Source organism: Microcaecilia unicolor, chromosome 9, assembly GCF_901765095.1.
Source record: "Microcaecilia unicolor chromosome 9, aMicUni1.1, whole genome shotgun sequence".
In the NCBI taxonomy this organism is placed as follows: Eukaryota; Metazoa; Chordata; class Amphibia; order Gymnophiona; family Siphonopidae; genus Microcaecilia; species Microcaecilia unicolor.
In genome coordinates, this window is record NC_044039.1 from 137,946,817 (window position 1) to 137,965,209 (window position 18,393).

Sequence of the window (18,393 nt, forward strand, 5' to 3'; positions counted from 1 at the left end):
GATCTTTTGGCTATTGTTTTCAATAACTGTTTACTACTGTTTTGGGTCAAAGGTCTAGATTGCCTCCCCTGAGTCCTGCTTTTTCTAACCTCCTTATCTGTTGCCTTCAACCCTCCTCCCCAAGCCCAGCACCACTTCCGTTTCACCTCTCTCCCCCTCCTCCACCACCACTGTTCTCCACTCTCTCTCTCTCTCTAACCCCCTCCCGAGTTCAGCACCGCTTTGTTGCCCCCTATCTCTCTCTCTCCTGAGTCCAGCACCGCTTTGTTGCCCCCTCTCTCCCTTGAGTGCAACACCACTTTGTTGCCCGCCTTTCTACCACCCCCCTCCCCGAGTTCGGCAACGCTTTGTTTCCCTCCTGTGTCCCCTCCGAGTCCAGCACAGTTTTCTGCCTCCCCCCCCCCCCCGGGATCGTCAAACCTGCTTCAACAGCCCCTGCAGCAATAGCACGCTACCAGAGCTGGCGTCAACTCCTTCCCTCTACCTACCACCTCTCGATCTAGCTCAGACACTTCCTGCCTGCGCGAGGGTGGGACTAGTGATGATGCAAGCAGAGAGGGAAAGATCGTCCGACGCCGGCTCAAACAGTTTGGTAGGCTGACCGGTGGGGAGGGGCGGTGAAGAGGGAGAACAGAGAGTCCAGGAGCGAAGCTTGCAGTGGAACGGTGGGAAGGGAGGGGAGAGAAAGTAGAAATTAAAAAAAAAAAAAGTGCCGGACTTGCTGTGAACAGTGCGGTGGGAAGGGAGGGGAGAGAAAGTGCAAGTTAAAAAAAAGTGCCGGACGGCGCCATTTTTTAAAAGAATCCGTTTGGGGGAGCAGTTGCTCCCCCTGCGCCTCCCCTAGCTATGCCACTGGCTTGGGGCTTGCGGCTGGGGAGGCTTAGCCTCCCCAAGCCTCTTATACCGGGCGCCTATGACAAAGAATATCCATAAAATGAAGACAGCATATGCAAATGTGCATCATGAATATTCATCATGGATATCCTGAAAACCTGACTGGTTGAGGGATCCCCCAGGGCAGACTTGGGAACCACTGGTCTAGACAAATCCTTTCATGGGGCAGACTGCGAGCTTTATTTTTTCAGGCTTTTGCATATATAAAACCGTTTCATAAGGAAAACAATTGAGGTCATAAAATACAATTGTTTTGTTGAACAGGAGAATCACTATTGAAAGGACCAGAAGTGGAAAGCGCTCTGTCCATCCGTCAGGGGGTCTTCACAGGCGGCAGTACAAACTCTGAGCTAGCCAGCTCTCAGTCTGGCTGGCTACGGCAGTCAGACTCCAGGTAACACCATTCCTTTCTTCTTGTAATTTAATACTAAAATTTAATACTAATATGTATATTTATTTATTTAGGGGTTGGTAGTCAAAGTGACTTAACTGAGCAGGAGAGGTTCCTGCCCAGTTAAGTCAAACAGGCCAACTAGGAGCAGACGTTCAGCGGCATTTAACCAGACAATGCTGGTGAATATTTGCTCTGACTGCCGCTACACTCTACAGTTAGTGCCAATTAGTCCAGGCGACAGAGTCAGGACTAACTAGCTATGTTGGTCTACATAAATAGAAATCCTAAACTAAACTACGTTTATGGCACAACAACCTTACCAGTTCTATGCAGTATACAAATAGTAAGAAGTCAGGCATACCTGGGAAATTACAATCAAATATAATCAATCCAAAACTTTAAAACAGCTGTAGAACATGTCAGACATTCGGAAGCTCAGTGTAAATATTTCTCGAATAACCATGTTTGTAGTGATTTTCTAAATCGCGAAAGACTGTCGAGGGATCTAAGAATCACAAGAGGATCATTCCAAAACTTTGATCCCTGTAAAAGAAAATGAAGACTGAAATATCCTTTTATATCTAACAGATCTAGAAGATGGAAGATGCAAAAGCAAAGTATTCCACAGTTGCATAGCATTTTCATGACCGGGGAGGATAAACAGTGTCAACAAGTCCAGGTAGCTACATAGCTTCCAAGTGCCATCAAAAACCCTGATATTCAATGTTGCCAGATAGGACCCAGCACTGAATATCCAGGTCTCATTTACCCATCAATGGCCAGAATTTAAAGAAACGCTGAGGACTGCCAACTGAACATTTCCCCTTTAGAGTTTTTAATGCAGCTGCTTTTGTGTATAGTGCTTTTATTAAGCAAAGTAGGAAAGCAGTCTGTTCCCTAGGGATAGGAGTACATTTAAAAGTTGGGAGTTGGAGAAGAGATCAGCTTGGGAAAGTTTTGGGGAAAAAAAAGCAGGTAAGAGTGTAGAGTGACGTGGGCAGAGTGAATTTAAGTGAAGCAGGAAAGCAGATGAAAAGAATGGAAGTGTTGCGCATGACGATGGTAATAAGATGGCAGAAAGAAAGATTAATTAGGGAATGGAAGGGATGAAAGGAAGTGTAATGTGAAACACATGCGTCACTATGAATTGGGCTAGAGAGAGTTTTGCCTCTACACTGTACTGATTTTCTGGTGATATGTCATAACTTAACTGGCATATTTACACTAATGTAGTATAATATGCACTAATATAATAACTAATCTTTTTCAGAGATGGGGAAGTGGTAGAACTAGAGGTCGTGAGTTGAGGTTGCAGGGTGGGAGACTTAGGAGCAACATCAGGAAATACTTTCACAGAAAGGCTGGTGGATGCCTGGAATGCCCTACCATGGGAGGTTGTGAACACAAAAGCAGTGATGGAATTCAAGAATGTGTGGGGTGCACACAGAGGAACACTATATAGAAAAAGGATGTAACACAATTAAAGCAAAAATGAAATTACTTCTTAACTGGAGTGAAATTGATGGCAGCTTCATAGATTGGGAGGTATGACCAATGCCAGGCAGACTTCTACAGTCTGGGTCCTGTAAATGACAAAACAGATCAGGATCAAGGCTGGAGTGGGCTTCGACGGCAACTCCAGTATTTGGGAAGTAGGACTGGTTCCATGACAAACGCCTACAATCTGTGCCCAAAACTGGCAGGGAGAGACAAAGATTAATGAAGAACCTGTGCAGAGTGCCCTCTGCTCAGTGTGCAGCAGCAGCAGCTAAGAAAGCAAATAGAATGTTAGGAATTATTAGGAAAGGAGTGGAGAACAAAACTCAGATTATTACAATGCCTTTGTTCGCTCCATGGTGCGATCACACCTTGAATATTGTGTGCAAGTTTGGTCACTGCATCTCAAAAAAAAAAAGATACAGTGAAATTGGAAAAGGTACAGAGAAGAGCAATGAAAATGATAAAGGGGATGGGACGATTTCCCTATGAGGAAAGGCTAAAGTGGCTAGGGATCATCAGCTTGGAGAAGAGACGCTGAGGGGAGATATGATAGAGGTTTATAAAATACTGAGTGGAGTGGAATGAGTAGATGTGAATCACTTGTTTGCTCTTTCCCAAAATACTAGGATTGTGGGCACGCAATGAAGCTACTAAGTAGTAAATTTAAAACAAACCAGAGGAAATATTTCTTCACTAAACTTGTAGTTAAACTCTGGAATTCGTTGCCAGAGAATGTGGTAAAAGCAGTTAGCTTTGCAGGGTTTAAAAAAAGATTTGGATAATTTCCTAAAAGAAAAGTCCATAAGCCATTATTAAGATAGACTTGGGAAAATCCACTGTACTTATTTCTAGGTTAAGTGTCACTGAATATGTGTTCTGGGTCCTCCCAGTGGGATTTAACTAGCCTTTCTACCTTGTTAAATTCTTTTGAATATCTACCTCTGTAGGAATAATTTTTACAGTTTGGCATCCCCATTTGATTTGTGTTTACAGGTTTAGAACAAATTCAAGTGATCCTATAATAGTGGATGCAAATCTTGGACAGAGGGTACAGCTGTCCTGCCGGATGGGTTTCACCCCCAATGTCAACTTCCAGTGGCAGAAAGATGGAAAACCGCTGTCCTCGCCCAGGTGAGCAAGAAGTCCATTGGAGAAGATGGACTGCAGAATGGTCAGCAGAATCTGTGGGTTTGTTTCCACCTCCCAATGAACAAACTTAGATGAATAAATAACTCATTTTTATTTTATTTATTTGTTACATTTATATCCCACATTTTCCCACCTATTTGTAGGCTCAATATGGCTTACATAGTACTGGAGAGGCGTTACAGACTCCAGTGTAAACAAATACAAAGTGATGTTGTGGTAAGATAAAGTTCATGTGGCACAGCCACACTAGGGAATCATACAACGGAAGAGTTGTGATATGTCCATTACGTTCTTTAGTTTCGTTGTGTTGCAGAGATCAGGCATTTATGTTGGATCGGTAGGGTATGCCTTTTTAAACAGATTAGTTTTTAGTGTTTTCCAGAAGTTTAGGTGGTCATTTGTAGTTTTCAAGGCTTTTGGTAATGCATTCCACAGTTGTGTGCTTATGTAGGAAAAACTGGACGCGTAAGTTGATTTGTATTTGAGTCCTTTGCAGCTTGGGTAGTGCAGATTTAGGTACATTTGTGTTGATTCGGATGTGTTTCTAGTGGTGGATCGATCAAGTCTGTCATGTATCCTGGAGCTTCACCGTAGATAATTTTGTGAACCAGAGTGCAGATTTTGAAATCAATGCGTTCTTTGATTGGGAGCCAGTGTAGTTTTTCGCGAATGGGTTTTGCACTTTCAAATCACGTTTTTCCGAAGATAAGCCTAGCTGCCATGTTTTGAGCGGTCTGAAGTTTCTTTAAGGTTTGTTCCAACCCTTCAGAAAGATACAGTGCTAACAGATCATCTGTGAACCCCAAGAAAAAAAAAATAAGCATTACAAGTTCTTACTACTATGCACTTGGATAATTGGATATGCAGTAGAATATAAATGGATCATCTGTATTTCTTGAGAAACAGTAATACACAAAGTAGGTACAATAAGAGTTTAATGGTGTGCAAATATTTGAAATAGTATTGATACAAGCCATGCACTCTTCAGTTGGCACAAGTCCCCAAACCTTGGTTCCCTGTCTTGGGGGGTGGGGGGGGGGAGGGTTAGCCCATGGAAAATTCCAGAAGCCTGAAGGTGTGAGGGGCCGGTCTCCTGCAGTGCACAAGGGCAGGTCCCACCTACATGAGCTTCCCCGAGTCATCTTCTGTCTCTGGCCCTATTCAAATCTAGCCTAGAAGCCTACCTTTTCTGAGACACTTTTAAACCTTAACTCCTTATTCTCCTGTTTATGCGCATATTAAATGAAACTCACAAATCTCTTAGTCCTGTTTGTATTCAGCAGACAGTGCTTAATTCCAGACTTTTGCACACCGCTGTAATTCAGAACCAGTGTGTGAAATAGTATCCTTTCCTTCAGAAAAGGGATGGGTGGGTACATATTATATATAGGTACTTATTTTGTACCTGGGGCAATGGAGGGTTAAGTGACTTGCCCAGAGTCTCAATGACTCCTCCATTACTGTTCCATCCATCATGGTAAGGCTTACTGGCCTGTATTTTCCCACCTCTTCTCTGCTACCACTTTTGTGACATCTACCCTTCTTCAAACTCATGGAACCTCTCCCAGCTCCAAGGATGTATTAAACCTTTAAGAGGATGCACCAAAACCTCTCTGCACTCCCTCAGTATCGTGAGATGGATCTCAAAGTGCTTGGCGTAGTTATAGAAGAGTACGGCATTGGACAGAAACAGATTGATCAAGTAATTCACGAAGTATACGCATAGCTAAATATGCTAAAAAGGCTCTGCCTCAATCAGGGGCATAGCCAGACCTTGAGGTGGGAGGGGGCCAGAGCCCAAGATGGGGGGGGGCACATTTTGGTCGCCACCCCGCCACCGCCCCCCCTCCAGTGCCTCACCCCCCCCTCCACCGCCCACTGCCACCGCCGTAAATACCTTGGCTGGCAGGGGTCCTCAACCCCTGCCAGCTGAAGACTTTGTCCAGTGCTGGTCTCCGGCGCCGCTGCATTGCCTGCCCTGCTCTCTTCTTCCCCTCACGTCCGGCACACTCCTTGTAGTGAAACTGAGCGTGCTCAATTTCACTAAAAAGAGCATGCCCGACGTGAGGAGAAGAGAGAGCAAGGCAGGCAACCAGCACCAGCCAACCAAGGGACCCAGAGCAAATTTTGGGGGGGGGGCCCAGGCCCTCGTGGCCCCACCTAGCTACGCCACTGGCCCCTACCTACCATCCAATTTGTTCAGATAAGTTGTTCTTTCCTACTGTTGTAACAGTGTAATAAGTGGGACTATCCACCAAACTGTTGAAGAAACTACAAGTTGTGGAAAACATACTAGCTAGATTCATCACAGGTGAGAAGAGGAGCGATAGTGCTGTATCAATCTTGCATTCTCTATACTGCCTCCCTATTAAGGAATGCTCTCTTGTTAAACTACTGGTTCTCACCTTTAAAGTAGTGTGTACTCAAAACCCTCTGTGCTAGTAGAACACCTAATCAAATACTACCCAAACCACCCATTAAGATCTAAACAAAGCAACCTACTCACCTATCCTTAAAAGGAAATTATGAGGAAGGAAAAGTGGCGTAAGAAAGTCTGTGACCATCGCGGAGAAATGGACAGGCTTCCTAATACTTTAAGAAACTGGAACTTACTAAACAGTTTTTATTTTCCTCAACTAATTCAAGTCACACCAAGTAATACCCTAAGTATGAAAAGTATAAGTAATACTCAGTTTTAATCTTAGAAGTTTCACTTGTGGTCTGTGATATTCTTTTGACATTGTAACTTTAATTGTGTAGCTTTTAATTTTGTAAACCATCTTGACTGGGTCTACAAAGGATGACGTATATAAAACTTTTTAACAAATTAAATTAAATACAATCAAGCACTATAGATCAAAAGCATCTTTCTTCCTAGTTCAGTCTGGTGTCTTGTGATTCAATAAAATGTGACCATTTGTCTTATTCAATTTCATCTTTTGATCTGTCCTTATTTATGTTGCTTTTTCTCATGCCCTTTCTCCCAGCATCCTTGCATTTTTTCCATGCTCCTTTGCTGTGACCCCTTGCAGTTTCATTCCTTTTGCTCCATTGTTTTTGTTTCCTACTGTTCATGTTTTATTTCCTAATTCTCTACTCCCAGCTGAAGCTGCCAACTCTGTACCCACTTACTGAGCTGATGTGCCCTTGGGATCTGCACTCCTTCCTGTGCTTCTTTAACTTAACACTTTAGTACTTCAGCTTCTATAGTTTGCTGTTCTTCTTCTCAGTGTTTTTCTTATTTTGAGTCTGTCCCATGCACCCCTTGCTCTGCTTACTCTGCTTTTCTTGTATAGATAGTTTGTAGGATATTTTTTCCCTAATGATTCACCTAATTAGGTAAATTGATTCCGGTCATTAATTAGATGTTAAGGTTTGCAACATAGGTTCCAAGTATGGATGTGGTTTATGTTGATGCAGTACAACTGTTGGGCAGACTGTTTATTAAAAATCTGTCATCAAGTGCACTCTAAGGCATTATTTAGGAGTGTCACAAGAAACACTACTCACACCCATATACATAGTGCCCACCCATATTAGCTCTGGGCCCACCCAAAATGTCAGGTCTGGCTACGCCACTGGTTCCCACTCCTTTCAGACAGCCCATCCCCATGTTTGAGTTTACATTTCTTATCTGTTAGGAGGGACAGGGAAGAAAGAAAGGTATTAGTATACAAACAAATCTTTTCCAGAAATGGGGAAGTGGTAAAACTAGTGGATATGAATTGAGGTTGCAGGGTGGCAAACTTAGAAGTAACAGAAAAAAGAAGAAGGGTGGAGAGGGCCTAATAAAGGCTTTTCTGGAGCATCTTACCCTTGAGTGTGGTGACATTGGGCCCTCTCCACCCTTCTTCTTTTTTCTGTTGTGTTCGATTGCTGTGGAGAGTGTGAACCCCATTCTGTTTTTCTGTGTGTGAAACTTAGAAGTAACATCAGGAAATTCATGGAGAGGTCTCTCCTGGTGGAGGTGATGGAATTCAAGTGTGCATGGGATAAAAACAGAAAATTCTTAAATGGAAAGAGGATGAAGTCAAAATGAACTTAAATGACCTAATGGTTGATGTGTTATGATGGGCAGGAGTCGTGCTTAAATGACATCTCATTAATGTAAGGCCAGTGTTGGGTGGCCTTCTACAATATCTATCCTGTATAGGCAAGACAGATCAGGATGAGTAGGAGTGGACTTCAACATCATCTCCAGTAGTTGGGAAGTAAGGCCAGTGCTAGGTGGATTTCTACAGTATATATCCCAAAAATGGAAAAGACAAGTATGCATGTCATATTCATCAAGTAAAATGTTAGTTAATAAATTTGTTGGCTTGTTGGTTTAATCATGAATTGATTGATGAATGTGACTGTTGGGCAGACTGGATGGAGCAAGCAGGTCCATCAGCCATTATCTACTATATTACTATGTTTATTGGAGCTTTCAATATGTGTTTGTAAAGAGCTATGTACACCTGGTAGTGTCAGGACCTCTCTTAGGTAGGAGTATAGATGGAGCAGCTATGCCCAGGGTAGGGTGAAGAAGTGCGGGAACCAGACAAGGAGCAGGAACTAGGAGAAAGGCACAGCAGGGTAGAAGTCTCTACTAAACAGTAAAGAAAAGCTGGGTACCAATAAACAGAGGGCAGACCCACCAAGAACTGTTGTACTAGTAAGGGGTGCATCAAAAATAGTATAGCAAGCCACAGATGGAACAACCAAGCGGAACCAAAGTATGAAAGGAAGCAGTTTTTATTGGACCCGACATGGCCCATGGTTCTTACCTTGAATCAAGTCATATGTACATGATTCTAGCCATATCATTACATTGTTAGGTGTCACCTTGAAATTCATCTAATTTCTCTTGGTGGTCCTTTTACAAAGATGCGCCAGCATTTTTGGCATGCACTATACGTTAGACACCCATATATTTCTATGGACGTCTCTAGCATTTAGCATGCACTAATCATTTGCGTGCACTAAAACCGCTAGCACGCCTTTGTAAAAGACTTCCTCTGTTTCCTTTCATGTTGAATCACTATATACTAATATACCTCAAGATGTAACACTAACTGTCATTCAGACCATACTTAACACCAGATCCACCAACATGAGGGTTCCAACATCCTTTTTGGTAGAAGTGGCTAGTTTTGCCCTTAAAAGAAACTTTTGTTTTCAAGGTCACTTATATCAACAAATTAGAGGTACGGCAATGGGGGCCACTATGGCCCCCAATATAGCTAACTTTATATGTTGCAGAATTTGAAAGAAATCATCTGGAGGCTCATCCTTTTCAAGATGAGATAAGATGTGGTGAAGATACATCGATGTGTTTATGCTATGAAAGAGCAGCCTGGATAGACTTCTGCAATCACTTGAGGAAGAAACTGGGGAGTCTCCGTCCTGGTGCAGTATAATACAAAATATGATCGTATTGAGAGAGGTTGCCTGCCATGTTGAAGCTAAGTGCTTTTTACTTATATAAAAGATTTCTGCAGTGAAGATTTAAGAAGAGAAGTATAAGGAATAGAAGAAAAAAGTTAAATTATAAAAAATAATAATAATAATAGGACCAACGATGATTGGGAGCTACTTTGGAGCCTTTTGAAAGAGTGGGCTACCATATTAGCTACTGGCTTTGATGTATATTAGTTTTATTTTGCTTTCATTTGTTGTCTTTTTCATCTTACCAGTTATGTGCATTAATTTGACACTAACAGTTTGTTTCTTTAGTTTGATGGTGTTTAGTGCCATTATCTACTATCCTATAGGTTTTAGCTTTGTTTTGAATTGGTATTAGCCGATCGAGCTTTTATCATAATACAATATAGCGGTTCAGTTGAGAGACACACTCACATGTTTTTTGGGGGACTATTATTGTGCGCTTATTATCTGCGCACTGCTTTTGAGATAATGTCCAAGTGATGTATATCAGTGGTTTGTGTGTCTACTAACACATAGTTTTTTGAGATAATGTCTTAGCAGCACATACCAGTGGTTTGTGCATTTATCAACACCCACGTTTGGTGCAAAAACACTTACATTGGTGTTTAAGGCCACTAGCGTTTTTAGTGTGTACTAACACAAGAGACACCCATAGGAATATATGGGTGACTCTAGCGTTAGCACATGCTAAAAACTCTAGCGCGCCTACAGCATGTTTTAGTATACAGGGCCCTAAGTTTTTATATCTGAGGTTTATATTTAGTCCACTTGGAATATACCTATTTTTGAAGCAGTGGATATGTGACTTTCCCTAATTAGATAGTTTAAGCACCATTTTTTTAGTGCCTTTTGAATGTCATTTAAGTTTTTCCAATTTTTTTTATGTGATATACTTTTTCATTCTTTACTTTTGTAATTCCACATGGTGGCGTCGAACAAGAGCTCACATGTGTAACTCGGCATACTTATAGCTATTTGTTTTTTTGTAAGGTGTTTTTAATATTTTGAAGATCTATTAAAGTTGGGCTATTAGCAGTTGATTCATAGCTATATTAAGCTCATTGTTTTAATGATAATATATATGTAACAAAAATAAGAATAGTTGATTTTATTTTGTCAGTTTTACAATAATGTTTATTGCGATTTGCTATGAGTTTGTATTGTTATTAGATTGTTTTGTTTTATTTTTCTACAGTTTATTGGATTTTGCAATACTGTTATTGTGATACTTACACAGCAAACTTGACCTTGTTTTAACAACATTATAGTATTTATGTTCAGTTTATGTTCACTTTTCCCTGTTCAAGCTCATTAATATTATAAATGAGATTTTTACCACACACATGTTGACTTTGTCTGTACACCCCTGACTCAGACATTCGCTGAAACATGGGCTGTGTCAGGTCCAATAAAAACTGCTTCCTCTCATACTTTGGTTCCACCTGGTTCTTCCATCTGTGGCCTACTACATAGTTTTTGTCTCACCTTTGGTTTGTGTTGCTTCTTCCGTCTGGGCTGCTTTTCTTTGTAATCAGTGATCATATATAGCAGACACCCCTTGCTGGTACAAAGAAAACCAGACCGGAGGGAAGCAGCAACACAAACCAAGGGTCCCTTTTACTAAGGCATGCTGAAAAATGGCCTGCACTGGTGTAGGCGCAACGCACACAGGTCCATTTTTCAGTGTGCCTGCAAAAAAAAAGGCATTTGGGGGGGGGGGGGGGGGCTGAAAAAGGACATGCGGCAAAATTAAAACCAGTGCGTGTCCATTTTCGGCCTAAGACCATACTACCACCCATTGACTTAGCGGTAAGGTCTCACGCGTTAACTGGGTGGTAATCGTCAGTACGCGTACACTGCCGATTACCACTGGAAGTACCACGTAGTAGAATTTTTTTTACCACATGTTTTGGACGCACGTCAAAAATGGCATTACTGCACAGGGCATGTAGTAGCTGGGCAATAGTTCCAATTTGACACATGTAGGCGCTTACGCACCTAAGTAAAAGGGTCCCTTAATGCAGATCAGTTTCCTTGAACTTAGACTGCAGCTATGTGACCTCTGGCTCTGCTACAAGTCTTCAGTCTATTGTTACACAGGCTCATGGATATGAATTCTGCAAAGCTCCCAATTAATAACTGGCAGAGTCCCAATTAATGGGACACAAATTCAGAAGACTGCTTTGTTTTTACTTTCAATCTCTGAAGCTAAAAGCACTTCAAGTGAAATTACTTCTCAACAAATAGCAGAGCTAGTAAAAGAAGAACTCCACTAGATTTGATGGAAAAATTGAATTGAGAGTGGAGGAGTAGCCTAATGGTTACCAGTTCAGGTGCAAGTAGAGTTCAAACTTTGCATAACAAATTTTAAAATTTTTCTATGGTTTTGCACTATCTTATGTGCAGTCTTTCATTAATTTTTCTATAAGTAGAAAAATGTATTTACTTTGCGATTAGTTTAAACTTTGATTTTTTTCTCACTGTTAAGAATGTTAAATCATTTAAGTAATGGCCATCTTCCATGTTTTATCAGGCTCCTTCAGTATGGAATTCGCTGTCTGTTTCTCTCAAAATGATGCAAGATTATATGCTATTCAGGAAAACTATGAAAACTAAGGGCGTCTTTTACAAAGGTTTGCCAGAATCGCTAGCAAGGCTTTGTAAAAGAAGCCCTTACTTTAAACAATTTGTTTTGTAGCAAGTTTAATTATTATATTGTTAAATACTGGTTTATTGAGATTTTAATGTGTAAGCTCTTAGGAATACCTGTCTCTTGTTGTTGTTATCCGCAACGAAGTGCATAAGTTTTTGCGGAATATAAGTATTTTAATTGTATAATAATATAATTCAGTGGCCTGAGAATCAGGGGAACTGGGTTTGATTCCCACTGCAGCTCCTTGTGACTCTAGGCAAACCACTTAACCCTCAATTGCCACAGGTACAAAAAAAAAAATACCTCTATATAATATGTAAACTGCTTTGATTGTAACCACTCCCCTCCCCACCTTATGTGTCTTTCCCAAGTTAATTTTGATTATATTTTACTTCTTTTTTTGATTTTATTAAATTTTCAGTGTAATCCTACTCACCTCTTGTTTCCATCCTCCCACTTCAACCCTAATATTTTTAATGTGTAAACCACTTAAATAAATCTTTTTTATTTGTGGTATATTAAATAAAATTGAACTGTGAAGTGTATATTAAATCCCATCCCCTGTTCCCCTTAAAAAAAAGAGTAGAGCTACTGGAGAAGTAACATTTCCATGCATCCCATAAGAACTGATTTGGCGCCAGTGAAAATAAAATATTTTTTATCATGTTATGTGGTTAGTGCCTTCCACTGAGTTTAAAGAGAGAGCGTTGCTTATATAAGGTAATAGCTTAAATGCCGTAGCTCAGCAGTTTTCTAGAGAAGTGTGCCTCTTAGTGAGTGGGGGTAGTTGGGGTGGAGCAGGAGTGGAGAAATGTCTTCTTGAACTACAGTTGATCACCACCAAACACCAGTGCATTTAGAAAATATATATTTTTTTCAATTATTCCAAAGAATGAAGAACAGTACAGTTGACCACATATAGTAAAGAAACTCTGTCTTGTTGTCATAGATATCGACAGCAGGCAGATGGTTCACTTGTGATCAACCGTGTCATCTCGGAAGATACTGGGCTGTATAGGTGCAGTGTTCCTGATAGACGGGACAGCAATTTCCAGACATTCCAATTGCGAATTCAAGGTAAAGTATTTGAAGGCTGATTTTCTTCCCTGCCTCTTTTATATGTTTACTACATGTGGAAAGGCCTATGGGAGTCAATAATTGTTTAAAGTAGAGAATACAAGCTTATATCGTGCAGTTTAATATGCATGGGGCCACTACATCACGAAAGACTACAGGGTTCCATGTGGGTCAAACTACAAGATGTGTGTAAGAGCACCAGCTGGTGGGATGTCCCTTTGCTAGTTGACTGGAACATTACTTGCCATGATGTAAAAACTCAGAAACCAGCACAATAACCCCAATTTGCTACACTCTAGAGACTGCTCTGTACCTTTTCACGACTAGATCATAATGGTTGTGAGGGGAGCTCCTGTGTAGATTTAGTTTTAGAGGGGTACTTCTCCCATATACGGAATGCTCTCACAGTACAATGATTCTTAACATTGACCTACACAGCTCCCAAACAGATATGATTTAATATCCACAATTACTATTTATGAGGTATACTACATACAGCTGAACTCTGTTATAACGTGATCCGTTATAATGCAGATCTGCTTATAACATGATCCAAGCATGGCTCCCAATTTGATTAACAGGCAGGGCCACCGAGAGTGGGGGCAGGGGGGACAAAATTCCCCGGGCCCAGGCCTCCAAGGGGGGCTCGGCGCCGCAGTCCCCGATCTCACCCGCCCTCGGCTCCGTCGACCGTCCGCCACCGGGCCGGGCCCCCTGCATTGAAATCATCACAGCGCCTCACCTGTCACCTCGCCCCATGACTGAAAGCACAGCCAGCAGCAGCAGATCGGATTCGCCTCCCTTCGGGCCTTTCCTCCCTGTGTTCCGCTCTTGTCTGATGTAACTTCCACGAGGGTGGGACACAGGGAGGGAAGGCCCGAATGGAAACGAATCCGATCTGCCGCTGCTGGCTGCGCTTTCAGTCACAGAGTGAGGTGACAGGTGAGGCACTGTGATTTCAATGCAGGGGGCCAGGCCCTGTGGCGGACTGAGGGGGGCGGGTGGGGACTGCGGCACGGCGGCCTGGGGGGGCGGCGGGGCCTTGGGGGCAGCCTTGCCCCGGGCCCGGCCTGGCCTGGCCTCTTGGCAGCCCTGTTAACAGGAAACTGCATGACATAACACTAAAGCCGTCTCTACCCACTCAGAGCAGAGTATACCGCCTCATACCTCAATTATACCTCCTTGGGTCAAAGAAATGTCTGAAACCTCAAACAATCGTAAAAAGTATAGATTCAGTTTTACAATTAAAATGCTTGTTTGAAATGATTACAAAGAAGCGAAGAGACGCAATGAAACAGTCAACCCTCGATATTTTTTTAAACAAGAAATGAACTACTTCAAAGTGGATTCTAAGGTTAGTTCGTTTATGTATGCTTAGATGAGACATAGTTCATTTGTTTGAATAAATACGAAGTGCATTATGTTTTCCTTTTCGATAAAAAATTGAAGCATGGTTTATATACGATATTGTTTTCTCTAGTACTTCAGTTGTCACACTTTTGAGAAACACATAGTAGGTACAGTATAAGTTGAATGCAGAAAAATGAGTTGAAATTTCTAATGTGATCCACATATATCATGATGTGATTCCTTGGACCCCAAGCACTACGTTATAATGGGGTTGAGCTGTAGTTAGTCAAAAACACAGGTTCTATGCATGTCCTGAAAACCAGAGCTCTTCGGGGTCCATAAGAGCTGGGGTTGAGAACCCCAAGTTATCAGGGTATGGCATTTCTCTGCTACATTTGCTTTTAATCTGTGTGCATCCAAAATAGTTAACTTCCATCTCTGTAAGGGCAATAAATGGAATGATTTCCAGAAACTGGAAATATGTTTCTTTGGAATAATAATATGTTGTTTACGTGTGTGCAGGTGAGCTGGAAATCACAGGCCCACCATCCAGCATTACTGTTTCTGTAGGAGAAAATGCCCAGCTGCATTGTATCGTGACAGGTACCAATGTGAATGTGAGGTGGTCAAGGTACATGATTCAATAACTCAGATTGTTTTTTATTTAATTATCATAATTTTTAAGTTTATGCTGTCTCAGTCTGTTATGGGTAGAAGTAGACAAGCACAGCGGGGGTGACACGGAGGATGATGCAGAACAAAAACATCCAATAGACTAAAAAAGTTCACATCAGAAGCTTTGTTCAGGATAAAATGGACTCAACACAAATCGTGTTTCAGCCACAGAGGCCTGCTTCAGGAGTCCCTGTAAGAATTGATTATATGGCTATACAGCACTCTATAAGTCACGAAGACCAATCTCCGGATAAATATATATCTGTCGGGGAAGTGCTGTCAAACAGAATTACAGCTTACAAGCAGCAAAAAAAAAAAAAAAACCTGCCTGTCCCATGCTTTCTTAAATTCTGACACAGTCTTTGTCTCCATGACCTCCATTGGGAGGCCATTACACGCATCCACCACCCTTTCTGTGAAAGAGTATTTTCTTAGATTCTTCCTAAGCCTATTTCCTCTTAACTTCATCCTATGCCCTCATTGTGGATATCCCGAAAACCCAACTGACTGAGTGTACCCCAAGGACTGGGTTGAGAAGCACATCCTTAATGAATATGTATGAGAGAGATTGGCATATATATTGCCTCCTGAAAACCTGACCAGTTGGTAGCCATGGAGGACGGGGAATGAAGGCCCCTTCTTTATAGAATACTATAGTGTAGATGGCACTGTATAGTTGTACACCATGACAGTCGATTTGTTTAATTGCCTTGGCTATTAACCAACAGTCTTAACTAATCTGCCAGTGCCTCTGTGTCTTGTGATTGTTTTTCTTTGATGAAGGAATGGGGTTCCAGTGCAAGCAGATGGCCATCACATTCACGTCTCCAGAGATGGCAGCCTGATTTTGTACAATACTCAGCCAGCTGACGAGGGCACTTATACCTGCAATGCCTATACGGGCTCCCACTCAGTCAGTGCTAGTGCAGAGATCAAAGTGATTAAAGACAGGCCAGCGGGTGAGTGTCTAATTATACTGTTGTTCTTTTGTACCCTTTCCTATCTTCCATCTTCACTCCATTTTGTCTTTTTTGAAAATGGTTACAGTTGCTATTTGGATTTGGGACATTTAGCACAAAATGTCCAAAGTCCGATTTAGACTTACAAAGTTACATGGAGGGGCATCTAAGTGCTTTGAAAATACAGCTCTATCTGAATAAACAAGGCAGACTGGATGGACTTAGTCTTGTATATTATGTTGTTTCTAAGAAAAAGTAAACTGCTAAAAAAATAAGAGCTTGTTCCATGTAATTGTAACTCAAGGATCTTTGGACAATGGTGCACTTAACCCCAACCATGAGCTATATTTTCAGAACACACTGCAAGCATAGAAACTTGGGGATCAAATTCAAAACAGGAAAATTTCAGCCTGATTCAAATTGGATTGAATTTTCAGTTTTCCCACACATTCACTGAAAGACATGAGCCAGGACTTAATGGATCGGTCTCTATCGGCTGCAGATTACTTAGCAAGTTTTGTTGACATTTAGGCCCAGATGCACTAAACAAAATGAGCCTTTAACGATCCTTTAACGAACAAATTTTTAACCATGGCATGCATTAAAGGCCATTTTCCGACAACGCTAGCAGCTAACGAAAACGGAATGGAGATGAGCAAATTGTGCAGAAACCCTATTGTAATGAGATGCACTAACTTTTTCCGATTGACTTAACGGTGGAAATCCCTGGAAAATTTAACGAAAGGTTGTACCTCTCCGTAGCTAAAATGTAAATGTCAAAATACTCAAATGTCAAAACGAAAAAAAAAAGGATATGGCTTCCGGTTTGTTTGTTGGCTTAGCAATAAAAATTGTTTGATACTAACACTCCCAGTACAGAGAAGCAGAGTTACACAAACATTCTGTTTCAAATTGAATTAAACAAAAAGGAAAAAAACAAAAAAAGGATCGGGAGGGGGCAAAGGCGCTCGTCAGGAGCATCCTTTATGGATGGCCTTGCCCCCCCCCCCCCGGAGGTCGCCGCTGCTCCCCGCTCCCCCTGCATTAAAGTCCTAACTTTTTGTGCAGCCCCGGGCCCCCCTCCCTTCCTCTGAAATGACAGCTCTGCCTCCCGCCATCTTCCGCCCCGTGTCCCGCCCCCGCGACTCCTCCACCGGGCCCCCTCCGTCTTACCGGGCCCTCGCAGCCCCTCTCACCCATGTGTGAAGGAGTTGCGAGGGCAAGAACAGCTGATCCTCTTCGCTGAAGATTCTTCGGGCAGCGTCTCTCCTTTCCTCCTGAGCCTGCCCTCGTCTGACATAAGTAACGTACGTAGTAACTTAGGTCAGACGAGGGCGGGCTCAGGAGGAAAGGAGAGACGTGGCCCGAAGACTCTTTAGTGAAGAGGATCAGCTGTTCTTGCCCTCGCAGCGCCTTCACACAGGGGTGAGAGGCGCTGCGAGGGCCCGGTAAGACAGAGGGGGCCTGGTGGAGGGGGGGGAGTGGTGGCGCCGGGGCACGGGGCAGAGGATGGCGGGAGGCAGAGCTGTCATTTCAGAGGAAGGGAGGGGGCCCAGGGCTGCACAAAAAAGTTAGGACTTTAATGCAGGGGAGAGCGGGGAGCAGCGGCGACCTGGGGCGGGGCAAGGCCGTCCATAAAGGACGTGTTTGTTTGGGGTTTTTTTTTGTTTTACTTTTACGTTTGTGGCATGCGCAGAGCAGCCACCATAACGCTTGGCTGCTCTGCGCATGCTTTACGGGCCTGATTACCGACGTTTTTAATGAAGGGTTAGTGAATGCAAGTGAGCTGCAATGAACAGCTCATTTGCATTCCCCATCCTTCTTGTATAGCCGTTCCGTACCGATTCGTTATGGAATTCGGTACGGAATGGCTTTAACGAGGACTTTTGTGCATCTGGGCCTTTGTCCCTGGCTCCTTGCCACCTCTGGGATGGGGGTTGGGGGAGTAAGAAAATGGCCCAAATGAGAACAGCTGGGCTGAGAGCCAACACGGGGCAACCCTGACTGGGTTCACCACAGTGGCAGGCCAGTGGCCCAACCCCAAGATTCTCGAGAGCCTTTGGGCCACCCAGTGACCGGATTGCTCAAAGTCGCATTCCAAGCACAACCTTACTTCCCTGGACTCACTCAGCCACAGTTTCTTCACGTGGCTGAACTGTCACAGAAGCACAGCTGTGATTGATGAGGGAGCCCTGCCTGGCTCCTAAAAGGACACTCCTGATTGGCCAGATGCTGGGAGCAACTCAGACACTGGTTGCTTGCTGCCAACAAACAGGCAGGGGGGTTCCAAGCAGGGGCTGGGTTCTCTTTGC

At 42.7% G+C, this 18,393-nt stretch overlaps 1 protein-coding gene across 2 annotated transcripts in view; it reads left to right on the plus strand.

The window, feature by feature from the left end:
* PAPLN (papilin, proteoglycan like sulfated glycoprotein) overlaps window positions 1-18,393 on the plus strand; it is a 164,988-nt gene that overhangs the window by 141,242 nt on the left and 5,353 nt on the right. For both annotated transcript variants that reach the window (XM_030214012.1, XM_030214013.1), the window contains 5 exons: window positions 1,159-1,288; window positions 3,782-3,919; window positions 12,970-13,097; window positions 14,970-15,078; window positions 15,906-16,081. In XM_030214012.1, coding sequence (XP_030069872.1) covers window positions 1,159-1,288; window positions 3,782-3,919; window positions 12,970-13,097; window positions 14,970-15,078; window positions 15,906-16,081 — 681 coding nt within the window. The remainder of the gene's footprint in view (window positions 1-1,158; window positions 1,289-3,781; window positions 3,920-12,969; window positions 13,098-14,969; window positions 15,079-15,905; window positions 16,082-18,393) is intronic.